Source organism: Aythya fuligula, chromosome 23, assembly GCF_009819795.1.
Source record: "Aythya fuligula isolate bAytFul2 chromosome 23, bAytFul2.pri, whole genome shotgun sequence".
Taxonomy (NCBI): domain Eukaryota; kingdom Metazoa; phylum Chordata; class Aves; order Anseriformes; family Anatidae; genus Aythya; species Aythya fuligula.
The window spans coordinates 1,375,162-1,397,096 of record NC_045581.1 but is presented as its reverse complement, the minus strand read 5'-3'; the positions used below and the strand labels follow the sequence as shown (position 1 = coordinate 1,397,096).

The 21,935-nt window shown below is 46.1% G+C and overlaps 1 protein-coding gene across 6 annotated transcripts in view; it reads left to right on the top strand.

The window, feature by feature from the left end:
• HIVEP3 (HIVEP zinc finger 3) overlaps positions 1 to 21,935 on the top strand; it is a 257,490-nt gene that overhangs the window by 232,979 nt on the left and 2,576 nt on the right. For all 6 annotated transcript variants that reach the window (XM_032202102.1, XM_032202101.1, XM_032202105.1 and 3 more), the window contains 3 exons: positions 3,103 to 3,278; positions 12,077 to 12,175; positions 19,247 to 20,307. In XM_032202102.1, the coding sequence (XP_032057993.1) occupies positions 3,103 to 3,278; positions 12,077 to 12,175; positions 19,247 to 20,307 (1,336 nt within the window). The remainder of the gene's footprint in view (positions 1 to 3,102; positions 3,279 to 12,076; positions 12,176 to 19,246; positions 20,308 to 21,935) is intronic.

Sequence of the window (21,935 nt, the reverse complement as noted above, 5' to 3'; positions counted from 1 at the left end):
CCTCCCGGGTTTCAAATCATCTCAGTATTAGATTGGAGCCGTGACACCATAGGAGGTTTAAGTTGCTAACTACAGGATTATGAATTCCACAATGCTCTGGAAGAGAGGTGCAGACTTGCTGACACAAACTCCAACTGTGGCTATTAGAGGAATCTGGTTACAGCAACCACTACGGAGCAGGAAGGTTCCTCATCCAGGGTAAATCTTCACGTGAAATGAGCTGTCATTGATTTGTCTTTCTGATGCAAATCATATGAGCATATTAGATTTACAGAGAAACCCACTTCATATTGAGGTAATTATCTCCACAAACATATTACAGCCTTCCATGTAGACAGATGCCATTTGCAGCAGCCTTCTCCTGTGTTGTGGCAATATCACCTACCTTGCATTCTCCTTGTTTGGGTTCATATTTCTTTAGGTCACCTCTCCTTTTCTGTTTCCCTGCTCTCCCTGCATGCTTTGTGAGATGTAGAAAAATATCTGTATTGAAGGATGGCTTAGTCTCACAGAGTGTCAGATAAACTGCAATGCCTAATTTCAGATTAAATCACGTGTCACTTTTTATCCAGAAAAAGCCGGCCCTGATAGCTTTAATGAGGCCGACAGAGGGACCGTGGGACACAAAGGACTTACTTAGAGGTTTCCATGTGAGAGTGTAATTAAGGGTAGTGCAAGTACAAGACTGATAAAGTAGCAATTTCATTTTTTAAATGGCAAGGTGATTACCAGCATAACGACAGAAAGAAAGGAGGGGCAGAAGGAAGCCTGAAATATGAATTGGAACAGGAGAAGGGGGATCAGGATTCCTGAGTTCCTTTTGTTGCTTTCCTATTTGATTTAATAGGACTGACCAAAGAAGGGACACTGGCCAGTCTAACCATTAATTATGGGTACCCTGGAACTGGTATCTGTAAGGTTAAATGGAGGTCATTGGACATCCTGGGCTGGCAGTCAGTGTGTGCTCTTCACACACCAGCTCAGTCCCCTCTGGCCAAATAATGAGAGCCTTGTCATTTTTATTTTTATTTATTTATTTATTTATTTATTTATTTATTTTGTGTGTGTGTATGTAGATGGCATTGCTGTGGCATCAGTTACAGGAGATAGAGTGCATGGGAGTATCTGGGCTGCCAGATGACCCTGGCTATGGTCTGGAGAACTTGTGACGCAAAAGGACAGAAACACAAGCTGTTCCCCCACATGCAGCTGTTGGCACCAAGACCTGGTTATGCTGGTGATGCAGCCAGCATTCCAGGTTTGAATGGGGCTATCTATACACCCATTTTTCCCCTGTTCTCTAGCTTGTATCTGAACCTGCTTAGAAAATCTGCAACTTAATCACCTTCATGTGTGAGCAACTCATCATCTTGTAAGCATCTGTTCACATCTCTCTGAAGCAGAGATGTGGCCATGACCCCTCTTTACAGATGGGAGTCTGAGTCAGAGAGACTAGGATCTGGCTGGAGAGAAAAGGTTTAGTCCAGACCTTATGTTTACCAGGTAGCACCCAGGAAAATTGTGAATTTCACGTGAAGTAGGTGCCCTGAACACCCACATGGAATTTAAATTACTTGTACGCTTCCTAAATGAATGAAATGAAATGGAGCCAAGACCATGTGCTTTCTGCATGGGTAGGAGATGAAAGGGTTCATGCAGTTTGTTTTCTCCGCTTTTAAATCCCCACTTTGAGTAACTGGGATGTGATTTTCTTGGATGTGTCCTGTGCAGACCGTGTCACTATCGTCATCTCAGTTCAGGGCCAGATTCGTGATCTTTATGTATAGTTTACTCAGTTTTATTATTATTATTTTTTTACATTATAAGTACATTTTTTATTTTTAAAGCATTTACTATACCTTCACATATTTAAGCACTCAAGCTACACTTCTTAGTTTGTACTGCTGTTCCTATTCAGTTTATCTTCAGACTGGCTGCTGTTTTTCCCCATTCTGGTTTGGAATAGGATTTATTGGGCAGATACTAGAGGGTGACTGATGATGCTGTGTGTCTTCGGGTTCACTATTAAGATGCTCTAGAAAGCCTTACTTTCAAGTGTGGATGTTCAGAGCTTTTGGAAGACCAGACAGATTTCATAATGGATAGAAAAATAAGTTACAAGCAGTACCACACTTCAACAATTTGGCCTCTTTAAAAATCTGAGGGGGGCGATTTTGTGTTACCTTATTCTTCTTTTGCTGCAAGTACAGGAAATTACAGACTCCATTTGCTAAGCTGCAGGAGGCTAAATGATTTGTCTCACCTAAAAATATTTTTCAAACCTGCACCATAGAGCCTTCCCTATGTGCTAATGCATGGACAGAAAACAAATGAATATATAATGTGAAGGAAGGATGACCGATCTTATTCTCTCGGGTGAACCTGTTATGATATTGTGCCAAAGATGAAAGAGCCTTGAGTTTATGGTCATTGCATTTAGTGCTAGAAAAATATTTTTAAAAAAGGATGTTTTCTTGTTTTGTGTCCATTCTGGGTGTTTCTCGCTCTGGCAGGAGTCTGCGCAGGGACCCCAGCTCGCAGCGCAGCATCGTGGTCCTTTCAGATGGCTTTTCTGTTGCCCCAGTGGGTGCGGAAGGTCATGTCACAAGAGATTTATCTGGGATGTATTTTCTCAGTACTTCACACAGTACAGTGGCAGACTGTGCATATTTTAAAACGCAGCACAGGCTGCGAGATGATTCAGGCCACCGGGCTGGACTGTGACATATATTACTCAGACTGTTATGAGTGTCTCAGTTCGTGTTTGAGGATGGGGAAAATGAGGACATTTGGGTGACCCTGTGACTTGACCTCAGACTTTGGGCTATTTGTCTGTACAGAGAGGCAGATGTAAGACATTAAAAATAAATAAATAAATAAAATAGAAGAGGAAGAAGGCCTCTGGGCAAAAGCTTTTCAAGATATATTGAATTTAGCCTAATTACCCACAGATAGTAAATGCTAAATGAGACTGGTGGTGTCAATAACATGCTGAATGAATCCAGGAAAATTGTGTCTACTTTTGAGGTGGGAATCTTCTTTTTTTTTTTTTTTTTTTTTTTTTTTTTTTTTTTTTTTTATCATGACACCTGTTGCTCATAGGTACAAATCAAACGAAGAGTATGTGTATGTGCGAGGCCGTGGAAGAGGGAAGTATGTTTGTGAGGAGTGTGGAATTCGCTGCAAGAAACCCAGCATGCTGAAGAAACACATTCGCACGCACACAGACGTCAGGCCATATGTCTGCAAGTACTGTAACTTTGCTTTTAAAACCAAAGGTAAGAGACAGTCAGCTCCTAGCTCCTCTGCTCAGTATATTGACTTACAGGCCTTCCTGGGGGCGCTTGCAAAGGGGAAGGGAAGGCCTTCCCAGGGTCTGGAAAACCCCCAGAGCCAGAGGGAGGGGGACAAGGGAGTCTTAAATGGGCTGAAATTTTCCGAAGAGGAGCAGCCCTGCCATAAGCTGATGTGCGTCCTACTGAGCCATGGCACAGAGCACTGGCTGCCCCTGCCAGCCTGCAACGTGTCTGCTCCATCCTCTTGGTGTTTCTTAAAGGGAAAAATCCTGAAATAAAGCTTCACTGGTAGGGGTTTGTGAGCAAAACCACCCCAGAATGAAAGCAGAGATCTCCTGGGTGCAGGCAAACATCCCTGACCAAACACCTGCAGACAGTCTTTGGGTGGCTTTTTATGCTCATGCTCTCAAGATCAGTATTTGCGCTGCACATTTTCATCCTTCGCAGTTGCATGTAGCTTCAACATTTTCTATTTCATATCAGTAGACTTTTTCTCTAAAGGCCTCCATCTCAGGACATCTAGTCATTAATGATCCACAATCTCACCACTGCCAGCTGTTCTTCACAAGCACCCTCTATCATTGCTTCAACCCAAAAGTGAACTTGTGCGAGTAGACTCTATCAAGAAGATGGAAAAAAAAGGCCAGAAATATAAATATATATATATACTGTGGATAAAGTTGTCAAGAGTGCCAGAAGTGCCCAGGTCCTTTGATTTCTCATGAGTCTGGCACTGTGGGTTTCACAGTTCTCCTCTCCATCTTTGGCTGCATCAGGTCTCACGACAAAGATGCTGAGTTTGGTGTCTTAATTATAGTTTGACATACATATAAAAAGTCCATCATCTATAGCTCCATCATTGCAAATCTCAGAAAATAACATAGCTGGGAGAGTTAATTTCTCAAGAATACTGTCATTCCCCCAAAACCACTCTTACCCAAGAAAGAGGCACAGCATGGACGTGGGAGGAAGCATGAGGTGCTACGTGGACCATAGCACGCCTGCATCTGCACCTCGGTGCTAGAAAAGTGCCCCTGAGGCTGGATGAATCAGGGTGGGCAGCACCCAGAGCTGACAGCTTGTTGGTTAAGCTGGCGGGTCATTTCTGGGTAACAGTGTGTTGGTAATCAGCAAGCGTTTGGGAGCATGGGGAAGTGATACTGTATTTGAGGTCAAATTCTCATCAGACACATGCAGCAGATCCAAGTGACAGTTCTTCTTCTCCCTCCCGGCCTGGAGCTGGACCTGATCCATTACTTTCTCTTTCCCTCTTGCTTCTGTTTGTTCCGAGGTTTTCCTTTTAGAGGTGAATCCATTCAGCCTCTTCCGTCACCTCACTTTGCTCTCCATCATGCTTCTCTTAGCCTTTTGTTCAGGATGCTGAGATCAAACCATCCTTCTCACCATCTCTCCGGCTGCTTTGCTCTCCATCTCTGCTCCCTTGAAGCACACAAACTGTCAGCACCAACTGTGCTGATTGCACGCTGCAAATAGATGCTTGCCTCCAAAGGACTTCCCTTCTTCAGCTTTGCAGGAAACTTGTGAGGAAGGTAGCATGGAAATGCTTCCTTCCAAAAAAAAAAGAAAAAAAAAAAAAAATCACTCTGGGATTTTAATGCAAAACTGTTTGCATATGGATGCATGAGGGGGCAGAACTTCCCTGGACTTCCCTGGATTAGCAATTTTAAGACAAATAGTTGCATGATGGTAACTTGGAATTGCATGAAAAAGGCTCTCTGCTGGAGGGGGGGAAAGGGGGATCACAGTCAGAGCCCTGGCTGTGTCCTGCAGGCATGCTTATACCCCACATAACTTTGCAGCACGTGGATAAAATCTGTTTGCTTTGCTGATGGAAGCACCTTTGAAACTGTTGCTGAAAAGCAAGAAAAAAAATCAGCCTTGTGTGCTGATAACATTGTCAGTTAAAGCCCAGCTGCAGCACAGTTGCAGTCAGTGATGGAGTCCGAAGTGGAGGTCCAGGAGGTTTGCAGAACTAGAGGTTTCACAGCTTATTTTGCAGACGTCTGGGAGAAGTTTGTTTGGGCCCTGATTCATTCGGGTCCCCCTTCCTGGTGAGCTGTTTTGCAACCACAGTTAACTGCAGAATGGAGAAGCTGGAGCTCTTGCTACTGGACTGCACTTGCGAAAGTATTAGCTGAGCTGAAGCTCTTTTAGAAATCAGCTTTCCAAGGTTAATTTTAGCCTTCAGCATAAACTCGAGGGGGATATCTATGGAGTTGTCTTCATTTTGGCTGTGGTAGATCTCTCCAGCATGATCTAATGCTGTAAACTCTCAAGTAGGCTGGAAGCAGTTTAATGTTTTTTTCTTATTATTTTTAATGAGGATCTTTATCTGGTTACCCCTCTCCCCTCTGTATCTGTGTTCCAAAAGCAGGGGAAACTTTTGCAAAAGAAAGAGATTTAAGTATTTTCCCCTTTTCACTAATTATGCTATTTATAGGCATTTTGTGCGTTTTTTTTTTTGTTATTATATTGAAGCCAATCTATGAGATGATTTTATTTATTTATTTATTTGTGTGTGATCACTTAGTTGATGGAAATAGCAGCTTTGGAAATTTTGTTGGTAAAGATTTATTTGATTTTACATTTCTGGACCAGATATAAACGTGCTTTTTACTGTGTTCTCTACCTCCACTCTAGCAGCACACTCCCCGAAGGTTTGTTACTACAGCCTGAAAGAGGTTTTTAAAGAAGTTCAGCTTTTTCATTGTTTTCTTACCAGGAAGGAAATGGAAAAGTTGCAGTCTAACAGTTTTCCCCCTCAGGAAGGTCAGGGAGAGCTTTTTCCTTGACCTGCTTCCCACGGGGGACTCAGGAGCTAAGATCCATCCCTCCTTGTGCCTTGCCTCCAGACCCTTTTTTGTGCTCCTCCCCTGGGTGACCCAGGGATGGGGACAGTGCTGGCCCTTGAATCCCTCCCTGCAGGCATTATCCTCCCAAAGAGCTATTTTCTACTCTCATTCAGACTCACATCACGTCTGGATTGCTTGAGATTTCTTAAAATTTCTGGAAAAACCACACAGAGCAGCACGCTGTGTCCATGCTGCTGCCTTGCTCAGAGGTCAGAGGGACAGGGAGCTTCATATTAATTTAAGAGGTGCTTGTGTGAAGGACATCGGTGCCTGTTGGCTGAAGATATCCATTTGATAGTCTAGTCCACTCACAGTTTCCAGACACCAGACTTCTCCATGTCCTCAGCCATAGTCTTCCTTTAATAAATTAGTTTGCAGTTCCTTAAATCAGCACATGGCAGGCACTGAGGTTATTGAACATGTTAATATATTAAACGCGTTACCCCCTCAGCCCTTAAAGGCAAGGTTATGGCTGCACAGTTTATTATTATTACTGCTCTAGCAGACTCAGCGCTCTGCTAAGCCTCCTCTGGAAACTACAGAGCAGGTCCAACTGGCGGAAAGCTCTGCAAGAATTAACTGCTGTTAGAGCAGAGCAGATTGATATATAGATTGCAAAAATGTCCCTGCACCCTGTGCATGCTGGGACCCTTCTTGACCAGCTAGGGAGAGGGAAAGGGTGCAAGTATCCCGTGCTGGGAGTCCCCTCTGCTCCTAGGGATGCCACCCAGCTCCGAGGAGGGGATGAGGGAGGATTAGCTGCAGGAATTTGCTGCCTTACACAATGTGGCGTGAGACATGTGGTCCAGACAGGAGGAGAAACACAGTGAGCAAAAGGGCTCTTTAACTTACTATGGAAATGAGGAAAAAAAAAAAAAAAAAAAAAAAAAAAAAGAGGGCTGAAAGTCAGAGACTGGCAAATTCAAGTGAAATACTAGGTTTTTTTGTTTTTTGTTTTTTGTTTTTTAATGCAGCTATTAAGCCTTAGCACAAGCCTCAATGGGAAATGTGCTAATTCTATCTATTTTGAAATCTGCAAATCCAGCCTGGGTACCTTTGTGGAAGATTAGTTTTCAGCTAACACAAGCTGATGGGCTTGATCCAGAAGATGGTTGTATTTTATAGCCTGTATCAATGCAGACAGGCGGGCTAGATGTTCAAACTCTCTCCTTTAATCAGTAAGTCAATACATATAAAAGATAATAACAAAATTTTGAAAAAATGAATTATTTTGCCCAATAAATTATCTAAATTAAAGCTTTCCTTCTTCAGGAGTCTCAATAGGGGACATTATCTCCAGGCAGAGACCTAAATCAAGGCCTGTGCATTATTTAAGTCACACGTAACACCTAATTCAAGGGTTTATCTGGGACGAAGAGTATTGACCTATTGCTTATTCTCCATGTGTGAATGCATCTCACAGCAAAATAGGAGTCTGCTGGTGATAGAGTAGCTGTTGCTCTCCATGCATGCTACCTGAAAAGAAGGATATGAGAAAAGCTAAAGTCCTGGAAAGTAAAGAATATTTGTATCACAATGTCGCCTTGGATGTTGAGATCCTGCAGTTGTTTTTTTTTTGGATTTTATTGTTGTTGCTAAATTATTCACATTTCATAGGACAAATAGAAAGTATAGTGTATGCCCAATATAGGCAAGATAATTTTTCCAGGAATCTTAATGTTTTTATCCCCTACTTTTCATTTTAACTCCACCACATTTAAAATATTATAGTGAATGTTCTGAAAATTTAATTTGCCTCTTTGAATTTAAATGGCAAATCACTTCTAGTCCCGCTTAAACTGCTTTTGGAACATGGGAGTTTCAGCTTTCTCAAAACAACACAAGTATTTAAGCTGCTTTAAGTCCAGAATAAGACCTCGCAGCAGAGTTCAAGCAGCCAGCAATACACAGTTATAAGCAGGCGTAAGAGAGAACCCATCTCTGTGCTGGCGCTGCGTGTGCTGTTCCAGATCAGCAGAGGGTGGAGTGAGGGGGGGGTCACCATTTCCAACAGTTTAGATATAATCTGTTGATTTTTCAATCTGGGAACTTCTTACTGAACCTTGGGAAGGACCGCTTACCTGCCTAGGATTCAGTGTGACTGTTCTATTTAATTCTGCCTTCCCACCTGCTGCTATTGCTCCTTCAAATATGATTTTTACTGTTTCCAAGGAAGCAATGTTGTTGTTATATATTATTGTTATTATTATTATTTAGGTTAGGAACCAGAACTCAGCAAGGAAACAAGTAGCTGTGAGTCCATCCTTATAGGATTCCTTACCAGTTAGGTAAAATAATTTTGATTTTACTGGAAATTTGCTGAAGGACTTCAGCATTTAATCCTGCCTGCATTAATTAAGGGGTCTTAAAACACAAACTGTAAAAAGAACCCTGATAAGAGAAATATTATCCTCCTCCAAGTTGCTCCCAAGATGATAATTCAACTTCTCAGTTGACTTTTATCTTCCTTGAAATGATGCAAACTTAGCTCTGATGAGAATCTGGCCCCTTGAGCCTCCATTCCCAGAAAAGCTAGTGTTATTCCCAATTTTGTCTGACTTTGTGTGCATGCAGGATGCTCTGTGTGGATATACCCTGTACCAGAGGGATCTCACAGATACTGTTGCAGCCTCACCTCATTCATCGGCATGTGGGTATTGCCTCGTTTAACCCACCAAGGATGAAAATGGATGGGAAGCAGAATAGAAAAAAAAAAAAAGTAGAAGAGGAAAGACATCAACACTTGCTATGAATTGGTCTTTGGTATTTGTCATAAATTCATTTGCACAAGGATTTTTAGCATTGTCTGCATGATGCCTGCCAGCTCATGTCTGTGCAGGTAGCATGGATGGGGAAGGAAGAGGAGAAGCTACGGCCTTCCCTTGCACAGGAGCAGTTACCTCGAGTGCAAGAAAATAAAAAAGGAAGCGACACTGATAGCTTCTGGCAGAGCTTGTCAACCCGAACCTTTGCTTGGAGTGGAACTGAATCAAAGGCAGAGGTGAAAGGAAGTGATGGGATGAGAGCTTCAGGCTGCTAAAGCAGCTGGCTGGGGCCCCCGTGTCTGCAAAGATCCCACTGCAGCAAGAGAGGAGTGTTTGCTGTGGACAGCACTGATGCTAGGGCAGCGTCAGGGACCTGTGTGTATCACCAGCCTTCGGACAGCTGGAGTGGCTTCTTTGTGCCTCTGAGGACTGGAGTCCTTCCCTTGTCACAGTTTTACTTAAAACGTTGCATTCACCAGCCCCCAATAATTCATGCTATGCCGTCCTGGGTAAGCCAAAGCCAGGTGAAAAGCACAGTGGATTTATGAGCTCCTTTGGGGGACATGGTAGCACCAAGATGTTTGGTGGACCTCTCCTCCCATGCTTCCCAACATGGGGATCACAGCGGGATTCTTGGGGTGCCACAGAGCAGAGTTTAAATGGTTCCTGCAGCTCACATCTAGCGTTTGCTTGAGTTTATTTGCTGTGGGTACCATCAGCAGAGGAAATCCAGTTAGGGATTTTTCTGTGGTAACTGAACAAAAATGGGTCATTTTTGGCAGCTTACTTGTGGAGCATTGTGATGGGCAGACGGCAGCAGTAGGGTTTGATTTCAGAAGACTGAGTCAGTTTGCCTTTTTGGTAGTTAGGTCCAAAATTAAATTCCACTTCCATGAAGTCAAAATCTGAACTCATTGGATGCTTTCTGGCATAACAGCTTTTCATTTACAAAAAATGGTGATTCACTGGAACCAGAGGTGTCCATGAGAACATGCTTTTGTCCAACTGGGTTTCTCTGGGTCTACAACAAAACTTCTGGTCCAAGTTGGAGAAAGAGAGGTCTGATTTGGAGCAAGGACCTGAGCCAAGGTGGCCTCATCCTCATACCTGAGTGTCCTAACCACAGAGCTAAGGGTATGTTGGCATGAAGTTAAAAAATAATAAATCTCTCTTACTGGAGCTGTTATGCTGGATCTAAATTATTAAATATCCTTTGGAGAGAAAACTCGTATCCACATCCTAGATGGGTGCCAGGGATATATAGTCAGCTTTTGTCTCTCTTTCTTGGTCTTTCCTGTTGGAGCTATTCCATTTTGTACAAAATGGGCTAAATAAATAATTCATGGACTAAAGAGAGATGGACTTGGTAGCTAGATGGTTATGGCACTTTCCTGAGCTGTGAGGGCATCACGGGTAATTCTCTACTCTGGTGAATAATTGCCTATTTATTTATACTCACCAGACCAGCAGCAGAAGGGGGTGATAGAAGCTCTCTCTGCTTCCACCCAGCTCAGGGATCCGGGGACTCTGGATTGCAGGAGACAGCTGAGGGACCTCAGTCCTCAGCTGAGGGCTATAATAAAATGTGAAAAGTCTATTATATAGGTTTTTTTTATTTTCCTTTTTTTTTTTTTTTTTGAGAACAAAACAAGCCTCGTGTTCAACACGATTTAGCTAACAGGAGGGCTGGTGCCACATGGCATTGCTGCAGTGAATTTGGAGCCCTCCGCTAGCTCCTGGGCTGTTCTGGGAAACCAAGCAGCCCTTGAGTGAGCTTCAGCCAGGGCCTGGATTTCTTCTCATCATCAGCTCAGCCCATGAAGAGGCACAAGAAAGCGAAAGGAAAAACAGGACATTTTTCCTTTATTTCTCCAAACCTCTATTTTTTCTCTCTTTTCCACCTGTCTGTGTTTTCCCCTCAACAAAGTTTCCCCTTTTCCCACTGTTTCCCTCATGGATAAGTAGGGTTAATAACTGTCTAATTAACTGGCCTGCAACGTGGGAGTTAGAATTAGTGGGATGAGAGCCAGCCAGGCCCTGTGAGGCTGTTGTACCCACAGGTTATCCCACTGCAGGGTCTCAGAGCAGCAGTGAACATCCCTGCGTCCCAGACCCCACCTTGCAGGGGCTGCTCTTCCCACCCTAGCCTGAGGAAGCCTCATTAGCTTTCTGCAGGCTTTATCATGATGTTAAAACCTGGTGTGCAGTACTCCAGGGGTACCTGTGGCTCCTCCTTCTCCCTGGTGCTTCATTGCATGGCCAGCTCATTGGAGCCATGCTGCTGGGGGTGGGGGCGGGTGTAGGTGCACATCTGCATTGCTCCACTCCAGGCAGCTTCATGTGCACACAGTCCTGAGTAAGTACTAGTGTGGGTTAAAACATGAGCGTTTTCCAGTGAAAGAAATGCTGGTTCTTCAAGAGTGTCCCAAGTCTCTCAAAGGCACCAGTGAAGCCAGGTGGGATGCAGACTGGGCTGCCCAGTCCCTTGCCAGTTCCCAGGGCTGCCCCAGCTGCCCACCAGCCTCCCGGGGTGCCCGGTCCCCAGCCCAACAAAGTGCTGCTCAGGGTGGAAATTACATTTCCCAGCCAGCTCCTCTAAATACTTTTATCTACAGTTGTACCCAGCTGTTCAGGAAGAGGCAGCCAAGGCCCACTTCATTATTTTTTTTTTCCTTTTTCTTTTTTTCCCCCCACTGCTGGCATCTGGAGTACTCATACCTGGAGGCAGGTGGCCTCATGTGCTGGGATGAGGTGGGAGGTGTTGCCAGGCTGTGTTGAACTGGGAAGCATCTTTCTCTTTCCTACCATCTCTCCCGGCTGCACCATCACAGCTGAAGGCGATCCAGGATTTTTTTCCCTGCATGAGCCCCAGTGCATATCCAAGATGGATTTTCAGGTTGCACAACAGTCTTGTACCCTGCCTGAATCTCCATTTCTCCACCCCAGTGCAGCAGCAAAGGAACGAAGGGAAGATGTAGCCTTGCACCATGGGGTATCTGCAATGGATAGTGATCTGGGGAGAGTCAGAGGCCTCCTTCATCCGGTTCAGAACCAAATTATTAATTTTCTACTGCTAAGCTTGCAAAATAAAATAATAATAATAAGCCATATTGACCAAAATATGTTTTCTGCTTCCTTTCAGGGAATCTGACTAAACATATGAAGTCAAAAGCCCACAGCAAAAAATGTCAGGAGATGGGCGTGTTGGTATCTTCACTGGTGGATCTGGAAGCCGAAGAAGGTAAAATTCTTCAACTTTATAAACTTGCTATTGCTTCTGAAAAAAAGTCAGTATGTATTCAAGCAAAAGACGTGGGGTGGTTTTGATCACCCAAGGCTCCTTCCAGCACCCAAGAGTGAATTTCTCCTTGCACTGGGTGAGTTGCAGAACCATCCTGGGGGTCTTCATCGATGGGATGGTCTATGTATGAGCCCGTGCCTTCCTGCTGGGGCTTTGTGCCTGTTTGTCTGAAATATTTTGGCTGGCTGCAAACAGAAGAGTAAGCAGACAGATAGGGAGCATCCTGCATTTGTGCTCCGCATGTGGGCTATATACATAATAATAAATAAGGGATCTGTGGCGTGAGAAGGTGCTCTTTGGTATTTGGGCTATGTCTAGAGAGAATTTCAGTGCAGGAGCCTTATGGCTATGCTCCAGCAGAGCCTGTGTGTCTCGTGGTTGTAGAGGGAGTCCCAAAGCAGCAAAGTGAGACCCACAAGAAGCCTTGCATGAGGCTGTAACCTCGCCCTCTTTGCTGCTGCAAGCACAGTCATGTGGGTGACGGACAAAAGGTCACTCCTGGCACCCATGGTAAGGGTCTGCAGCTGAAGTGCTGAGCATTAGCAGATGCTCACGCTGCTGCCCTGATGTTCTTGCAAAGGAGATGCACTCCTGTGACATGGAAGGAGCACCAGGGAAGGACATTTCCATGAAAATCATGTTCTAGGGACCTGCCCTGAATGTCTGGGCTGATCATGGAAGACTCTGAATTACAAATGCCAACCTAGGAAGACTCTAAATTACTGGAGCAACCATGGGCTATGTCTGGAGGGACTGGTGCAGACATGAGCAGAAAGATCCAGCCTGCACCCTGCCCCACTGCTGGGAGCCTCAGCAAAGCAGGACGGGGGCAGCTGCTTTCTTCATCCCTCACTCTCCCAGGTCTGTTCTGTCTGTAGGATGAAGGTGAACCACTCAGGTCTGTAGTGACCTGGAATGTTTCTCAGCAGGGAAAGAGCCATCAAAACCAAAATAACATGGTGCTTTAACATTTAATGGCATTATTCTGAGTGCTTTACAAGAAGATACATTTGCCCTGACTCACCTGCTCATTTCTTTCATCTGCTTATGAGCAAACACAAAGTCTGTCCAAGGGTCTGTAAATTCAGGAGTCTGTCTGTGCTATGAGAAGTACACATGACTCTCATTTATTAATTTCTGCCCTGATTTATAGTAGTATCTGCAGCTGAATTTCCCTGAAGTCATCCCAAAAAGCAGACCTACTCCTGGGGAGGTTGGGCAGCATCAGGCAGGACTGTGGTGACCATGAGAATTTTGGCCGCCTGTCTCCATCAGAAATGTTGAGCGAAGGGTGAGGAAGATCTCCAAAGGAGCATGTGGAAGTCTCTTGTATACTTAGCTGTCTGAGCTAGGAAAAGATATTTTACCCAAATTGTTGGGAGGCTGTGGTCTGACAGCTGGGAAGGGTTAGGTTATGAGTCTCCAGGGACCAGTTAGATGTTTTTATGATTGTTATTCTGTTTCCTTTAGCAAGACCCCGGGTATTTGGGGTTGGAGCCGCAATGCGGGATGACTGAGAAGAAGCCTTAGAGGTAGTGGACCTCAGGTCCTCATGAAATTTATCTTACCTGCATTTGCATTCGGCAGGGTGTTTGTGTTTATAGGAAGCACAGCGCATACCAGAGATAGTAGGTGGAGAGGTGCTGGGGGCACAGGTCCATCTCTGTCATTGTGTTTACTCCTGGAAGCATTTAGTGCTGCAGAGCAGGGTGGTGTTTTCTGTTTGCATTGTGTTGCAGGCTAGGCATGACACCGTTGACCATTCCTGGCTGCTGCCCCAGAAATCCCAGTAAGAAAGCAGCTCTTATGGCTGCATTTAGCATTGTTCTTTCCCATTTCCTATTTCACTCCCCTGTCTCACCCCAAACCATTTCGATTCCCCGGTCCCTGGGATTCATTCTGCCGCAGCCCGCAAGGGTTTGTTGACAATGGGTTAACGCGAGCTTCATAAAACACATGGCGCCACGGTTATTTTTATAAAGTGAACATCAGCTGAGCAAGTTCTGGAGACGGTGCTGTGAGCCAGGGAATGTTAATTCGGCAGGAACAACAAACAGCGCTTATCACCCTGGTCCCCTGCTGAGGTCAAGTCCATCAGAGGCTTTATTGGGATAGGGGCTGGTTCCCGGGCCATGGGCACTGTCACATGCTTCCTGCTTTATAGGTAACTGAAAATCATTAAGTGAGTTTCCATACAAGCCCATAATGGGAATGGAGTTTGCCTGTGTGCTGTGTCCTCAGGGTATAGCCACACTGGCTAGTTAAACACTCGTGGGGACATCTGCAGGCATTGGCATGCCGCTGTCCTGACTTAAACTGCAGGAGCGGTCCCCTGGTCATGTCTGGTCCAGGCCATCTACCACACTTCCAAAAAACTATTGAGCACAGTTTAGGATTTATCATGGGCCCAGGACCACTCCTGAGCGGGAGGTTGGATGTGGCCATCCTGTGCTGGAGGTGATCGGTGCCAGCTGGCTGTGGAGCTCCTGCCACCATCCTGGAACAGACGTGGTCTGAAGGCAGATGTGACGGTTCTTGGCCTGAGCAGACCATGGCTCAGCTTGCTAGTGGTGGGGCTGGAGGAGCCACCTGAGGAGGTTAGCCAGCCCAACCCTCCATGACCTTGCGGTGCAGCAGCACCAAGCCCTGTCAGGCCTGGGCTCAGGCTCAGGCCAGGTGTAGTCACCTGGGCACACAGGGGACAAGGACATGGGAGAAATAAAGAGCCCTGCCACACTTCCACTGCTGTTACTAGACACCTGTGCCTGTTTTCACAGGGACACACACATCTACTTTGCTTCTGAGTTAATCTCTTAAAACCTTCTCATTTCAACGAGCCTTTTCTGTGTACCCAGTGGTGTGCTCAAGTTGTTATGTTAGGAAAACTTTTGCAAGTTGCAAAATGCACTGAGCTCCACAGCGGAGGCGAAGAAGGATGGACCAAGAGTGCAAATACTCCAATGCTGAGGTGCCTCTCTGCCACAAGGGATTGTTCTTTTCCTTTTAAATGTATTGGACCTCCTGGCTTTTTTCTAGCTCTTCAGAGCAACCTTTTGGCCAGGTATAGACATGCTGTACTTGGCTGGGACCATTCCACAGGAGGGCACGGCTGAAAGAACCTGGTCAGGGATTTTGCAGTTGCTGCCCCAAGGGAGAAGTGCTGGCATGGCAGCAGCAGAGAAAGGCTGCTCCATGTGGGATTGCTGGAAGACTCCTTCAGTCCAGGAACAGACTTAAATAATTGACTAGATCACAGCCTCCAAAAATCAATCCCTGCTGTTATACCACCTACAGGTGATGCTTCTGCAGGTTAAAGGTAGATAGGGAAAGAGGAAAGTGGCTCCTGAAATGTTGGTTATGTGACTCTGAAAAAACAAGCATTATTTTGAACCTGTCCATTATAGTCAATTAGAACTAATGAATCAATTAATTGAGTGTCACTTTTGAAAAGCTGCAGATCAGGAGCCCTATTTACGTTACACATAATTGCAGGCTTCTGAGGACAGAACCACAAGGGCCCACTTAGTGGGTCGGGGGGGAATGCTTGCATTCATCGTTTCGTTCAGTCGTGCGTCCCAGGCTCACACATGGTTAATAGCAGTGCATGGAGCAGTGCAAAAGCCAGACCAGGCTGTGAGCCAACAGGAGCTTGTGAAAACAGAGGGCTGGAAGGTGAGGAGGATGACCTGGTCCCAGCCTTTGGCCTCGCTGCGAGGGAAGGACTAAAGGTACAGCCTAGGTACGGTCAGCTGTGTGGCTGCGGGTCGGCTGGGAGGGTGCTCAGCAGAAATGTTGGGACTGTCAGCTGGGGGACTTCTGTTTGGCCATTGTTAAATCACTGCTCGCTAATTGTGGCTGAGCATGTGGTTGTTGGACACCTGCTAAGCCCACTGAGGGAAGGTCCTGCGGAGGCTGCAGAAGGATGGGAGCCCACGAGCTTTCAGAGAGGACTTCTCTCGCCGTGTTGCTGTTGGCTGTGCGGCAGCTTGCTGGAATGCGTTGCGCTGTCTGGACTGTATTGCATTATGCAAGCAACCCATGTAATTTTAGAATTACGAAAAATATACAGTCCCCATTTCCTCCCATTGATGAAGACCATTTGTGTTTGTGTAAAGGGGACAGTCTGCCAGGAAGGAATGCAGAAAGGTGAAATTGGGAAGGCACAGTGTCAGAGGAGCATTTCCTTTCTCTTCCATTTTCTTTTTCACCTGGTTAAAGCTAACACTGGACTTCTGCTGAAATTTCATATATTCTGCCTCATTAGTCAGGAGGCCTGTTGCTCATAAATGTCAAGTAAATACTAAATAAAACAGCCAACGGGAAGGTCAGAAGATTGTATTTGGTGCTGTAATAGTTGAGGGTATGTAGATGGATGAGAAAAGAATGCAGAAATGGTGCATGAGAAATCAGAGTTCGCAGCTGTGTTGCGCATCCCCTGCTCTCAGTGTAGTGGGTTGGAAATAGCCTCCCCTGTGTAAACACACACTATCGTCTCTCTTCTTCCTGAAGAGGCTCAGAACAGAGCCTAGCAATGAGTAATTTAATTAAAAAAGCAAAGAAAAAAAAAAAAAAAGAGGCTATTTACATGTGCGGGAATACTGCTGCACTCTCCTTCGGGGGCAGGCAGGGAGGGAGCAGCAGTTCCTAAAGCTCCCTGGATTATTTTAAACTCAAGCTGTATTTCACTTGATTGTTTTGATTTCTATTTAAGGGGCAGGGGAAAGAAAGGGGTGTTACTATAAAAGGAGATTGGAGCATAATTCTTCACTGTTGCACTGGTTTTGCTTGGTGTGACTGTACCAGTTTGGTGGAATACCACAAGGATAACACAAACTTAATGAGATGGTGTGCAGAAGCCCTCAAAGGCATTATTGGGGCATGTTTTTCCTCTGTCCCTCTCCCCACCACCAACCCCTGTCTTCTCCTGCCATGTCCTTCCTCTCCCCATCAGCTCAGCAAAATGCTCCTGTGCTGCAAGTTGCCAGGGCTGCTGGTTCAGGCCTGAGCTCTCTGCCCAAATGGAGCATGTTAGGAGGCCAAAGCAAAGTCCCTTTGGGATGTCTCGGGACTCACCAAGCCCTTCCCTCTGTGGGAAATGCAAACAGTGTCCCAATGCGCAACCGGCTTCACGTTTCCCTCACTCTGTCCTTCTGACCTTGCTGTCTGTCCTGGCCAGCGCCTGTCTGTACTGTGACTGGGGCCAAAAAAAAGGAGACCACACAGGAGAAGGCTCTCCAGGCCTGACACCATGCAGCAGGGGCTGAGGCTGGAGCTGTCTGTCCATCCGTACGCCCACAGATATCAGCCCCCCAAGCCAGAGGCAGGGACTAGCTCGTAGCTCTGGTGGTGAGATACATTCCCTTTCCAGGCAAGAAATGTGCACAGTTCACCCCAGAGCCGGGAGAATGAGTCTTTTGGAATAATATTTGTTCTGAAGTCAGTTCCTTTGGGAGTTTGCAAATAACCCGCTGCTGGATCCTGGGTCCAGCAAACACCATCATTATACAAGCATTGCACAATGCAAGCCAGCCTCTTGGTGGAGAGCTGCTAAATACATGCCTTGTTCCACTAGGGTCAGAGGGTAGCCAAATAGTTCGTGAACATTTACAGGTAAGGCCCCGTTACTCAAAGTAAACTGAATTAGGCATTTATCCACAGATCACAGGGACTTCTCCCTGTGTGGCCATGTTGCCTTCTGAAAGCCACCCTGCCTGCTGCAAGCAGGTGTGGTCCAGCCTCTGCATTAACTCTGCTGAGTTTCCCTTCTGGCTCGTCTTGCTGATGGCAGCCCTACATGGAAAACTGTGTCAGTGTCCATTGGAGGAGGAGCAGCGTCCTAGGATGAACTGATGGGGAGGAGAAGCCAGCAGTGCTGCAGTTAGCTGCCTGGCTCCGTGCAGGTGTCAAAGCAGCAGCTAGGCTCTCCCCTTGCAAAGCAGGGAGCAAGCATGTCCCATCAGCATGGCACCCATCGCCTTGGTGCTCGGCTCATGCAGAGTTCGAGAAATTGGTGTTTTCTTAGCCCCTCCAGAGCAGTGGAAACTTGAGAAAAGCCTCCTGACAGCACAATTTTGTTGAGCTACAGTGACATCCAGTGGCTGTTCCCGATGGACCTCTTCAGGCTGAGCTTTCATTTTTCTAGCATCCACTGCACATCTGGCATGGGAAAATGCAGGTTTTCTCTGCGCAGAGCAGAGGGTGAGCCAGCAGCAATCTGCTTGCAAGCTTGGTGCTCATCTCAGAAAGCTTCTGCTGGTTCTTCAAGTAGAAGAGAGATACTGTATTTTATACATACAGGCAGATAAGTTTCAAATTCTTTGGAATTTGCTTTCTATATACTCCACTCTGTTTACAGACTCTAATTATCAAAGCATCACGATGTGAGGCTTTCCATAGACATGTCTGCATCACAATTGGGAAAAACCACGGAGGTTCTTTCAGCACTGTTGTTTGCATTTTTAATAAAAACCTGTCTTGCTAATCTTTAAATGTCATGTTATCTAGATAGGACAAGGCCCAACACATGGAAGATGGGAGCTGTCATCCCAGCAGCCTTCCTGTGCTTTAGCAGCTGTAGACATTTTGTGGGCACCATTACAACAAATAGCTGTAAAAAGAATATCAAAGGATGATAGTGCTGCTGTTCTCCTAATCTAGCCAGAACTTGTTTTTTGTTCCTGGAGAAAGGTAGCCAGGCTGTGTGATGGTGTATGGCAGAAGCAGGGGCCTATGGCAGAGCAACGGCTGAAGCCAAAATTTGGGCAGAGGAGATGGTCCCAGTGGTGAGATTCACTGAGCTCAAAGCAGTGAAGGTGCTGGGACTATCAGGAGCAGAACTGGAAGAGAGGGCAAGGCTGCAGGCTCTAAAGTATGAGATAACTAGATCTAGGAAATAACTGGGTCCTGCCTGCTCTTGTCCCATTAGAACTTTTGAGCGGATTCAGCACAAAACCAGCCTGTGTCTGTTTGTGTGTCTTATATTCTGTGTTTTGTGTCTGCCCATCTCTGCAGGAACCAGTGAAGACCTATTCCAGGACTCTGAGGGGCGGGAGGGATCTGAGCCTATCGAGGAACATCAGTTTTCAGACCTAGAGGAATCTGACGATGATGATGACAATGAAGATGATGAAGATGAGGAGGAAGAGGAGAGCCAAGATGAGCCACCTTTAAAGTTGCCAGAAGGCAAACATACTGGCCCACCAATGCACTCTTTAGGTGGCTCTCCATCTTCTCAAGAGGAAGGCACTGAAACAGCATTGTCCTTAGCCCAAGAAACTGTTTCCAGCAGCCAAAAAGTAGGTGAAGGCCAGCAGGCCTCCTCCTCTGGGCTGGAAACCAAGTGGTCAGCAGACAGCAGTGACATTGCTGTGTGCCACAGCTTCTTGAGTCTCCACAGACCAGCTTTGACTTCCACTGAACAATTGGCTTCTGCTGAAAGGGAGTCTGTCACAAGGCCGCAGATGTCCTTAGCTATGGACCTGTCAACCTCAAAAGACACCTCTCCGAGAAAAAGGTGGTCTCCAAGCCAGGACTCTGGCAGAGGTGGTGGCAGCAGCAGACCAATGCTAGCCAGAAAGCACCTGTTAACCAAAAATGAAACTTCACCGAAACGGTTCTCACCAACAGGAGAACTGTCTTCCCTAAGGTGCCTGTCTCCAGGGAGAGGGTTGTCTCCTTGCCAGCGCGTCTCTCCCAGGAGGGATGCATCTCCCCTGAGATGTGTGTCACCAAGACTTGAGCTGTCACCCAGCAGGCATCTTTCCCCCAGAAGAGAGTTGTCCCCAAGAACATACCTTCCACCAGAAGGGGATGTCTCCCCTGTGAGGCACTCGTCTCCGAGCAGAGAGATGTCATCAGTCAGATATTTATCGCTGAAGAAAAGCATGCCCCCAGGCTGTTCAGAGTCACCTAGGTATCCATCCCCTGGGAAAGAGGACTTGCCTGGTACGAGCAAATTAGCAGCAGATGACAAAGTTCAAAGCTCATATCAAGCCCAGCATGGAATATTATCTTCAATGCCTCTACCTCACAGGTTCTTTGGCAAAAATGTACAGCTCTATGAGTCCAAGCTGGTAAGTTCAAGCCCCTCTTGCCCTCTAATACGTTCTCTGGTATGTTTTTTACTGAACCTTGCAATGCAGAAGTGCATAGTGTCTGTAACTGTGATGTCGCAGATAACCCAGGAAAGAGTGGCAGTGGACCACAACATGTTCTGCACATGCTGCTCTGGTCCCCTTAGAAGGGACAAATAAAGTTTTCCCTTTTCCAAGGGGCTTTCTACTCTCCCTGAACCAAGCTGTTCTTGCTTTTCCTCCCAAAGCAAGCAGTAAGGATGTCCACTTAAAAATGTCTGAAATCGTCACAAAGAGACTTTTTCCCTGGGAATTTCAGACCTATTTCTTAGATTTCACCAGTTTGGGTGAAGCTCTACCCACTTTTCCGTGGTCAGTGACCTGAACCAGATTTGGGCTAGCCAAGGGTCTTACGCCCTGTTGCAGACTCCTGGGCTATGTGGATGTCTAGCCACCTCTGTTAGATTAACTGCTGATAAATGTTTGTTTGGACATCTCTGATTTCATCTCACTTCTCTCTTCAGCACAGAGAGGTGCTTCCCACTGGGTCCAGAAAATCATTTAATCTCTCTGCTGGACATATCAAATCCTATGGGTAAAGGAAAATTACATGTTCCTCCCACTGCTACAGGCAAATTAGACGTCGGGTTTGGTGGAACGTTAAGAGATCTCCCATTTCTGCTGATGTGCCTGGCTCTCCTGTAATTTATGCTGATGAACATGAGATCCAGTTGCTGGAGTTGCTCTGCTGTGAAACTGGTGTGAGGAGACACTCGAGCCCTTAGGGCCTGCCCTGGGAAGAGAGAGGCCTTTATCCAGCCCTCGGAGGACCGGTCATGGCAGATGCTGACCCAGGTCTTCCCCAGAAAAGCCACGCTGCCCAGTGTGCGTTTCTCCTGTGTCTTTGACAACGTTCCCTCTTTTGGTGCTGCCTTCCTTGTGCTTTCCACTATGAGTGCTTGCCTTACCTTCCTAGAGGCCATCAGATGTTTTAGGCTAAAGCTTTTGCCTACTTTAATGCTGTTTCCCTTCCCTTTTGATTAACTGTCTGGTGAACCTCAGGGCTGTGGAAACCCCAGTCCTTCAGCTATAAACCATCTCTGTCAGGAAAACTGCCCACCGCTACTGGTTGTAGCAAATCCTCTAACCTCTCTAGTCCACACTGGGAGAATGCAGTACCTACCCCTGCTTATCTGCCCCTTCCCATCTTGTTACTTATGCTCTCACCCACATACCTATTCCTCCATTGTCCTGCTCCTCTTACACACCCAAACACACCTTTGTTGCTTCTTTCCATAGCAATTATAAAGACACAAATGGGAAACTTTCCTCTCATTGCTGATATGGACAGCTAGGCTTTCATTGCAAAATTACATTCCTGTTAAGGCCACAAGAGGCGGAAAGATCAGAGCTGGATTTGTTGGATACCCACAAGGAGCTCAGTGTCCTTTATGGTAATGGTGTCCATCACTTGGAAACTTAAGGATGAACTGAGCTTAGCTTGAGTGTAAGGCTTTTGTCCAGGTCTGCGCATCAGGTCTCACCATGGCCATGTCTTTTCCCACTGGCTCCTACTGCAGGTAGCCCCACCTCCTGATGGCTGTTTCACCAGTGAGAGGATTTGGTTT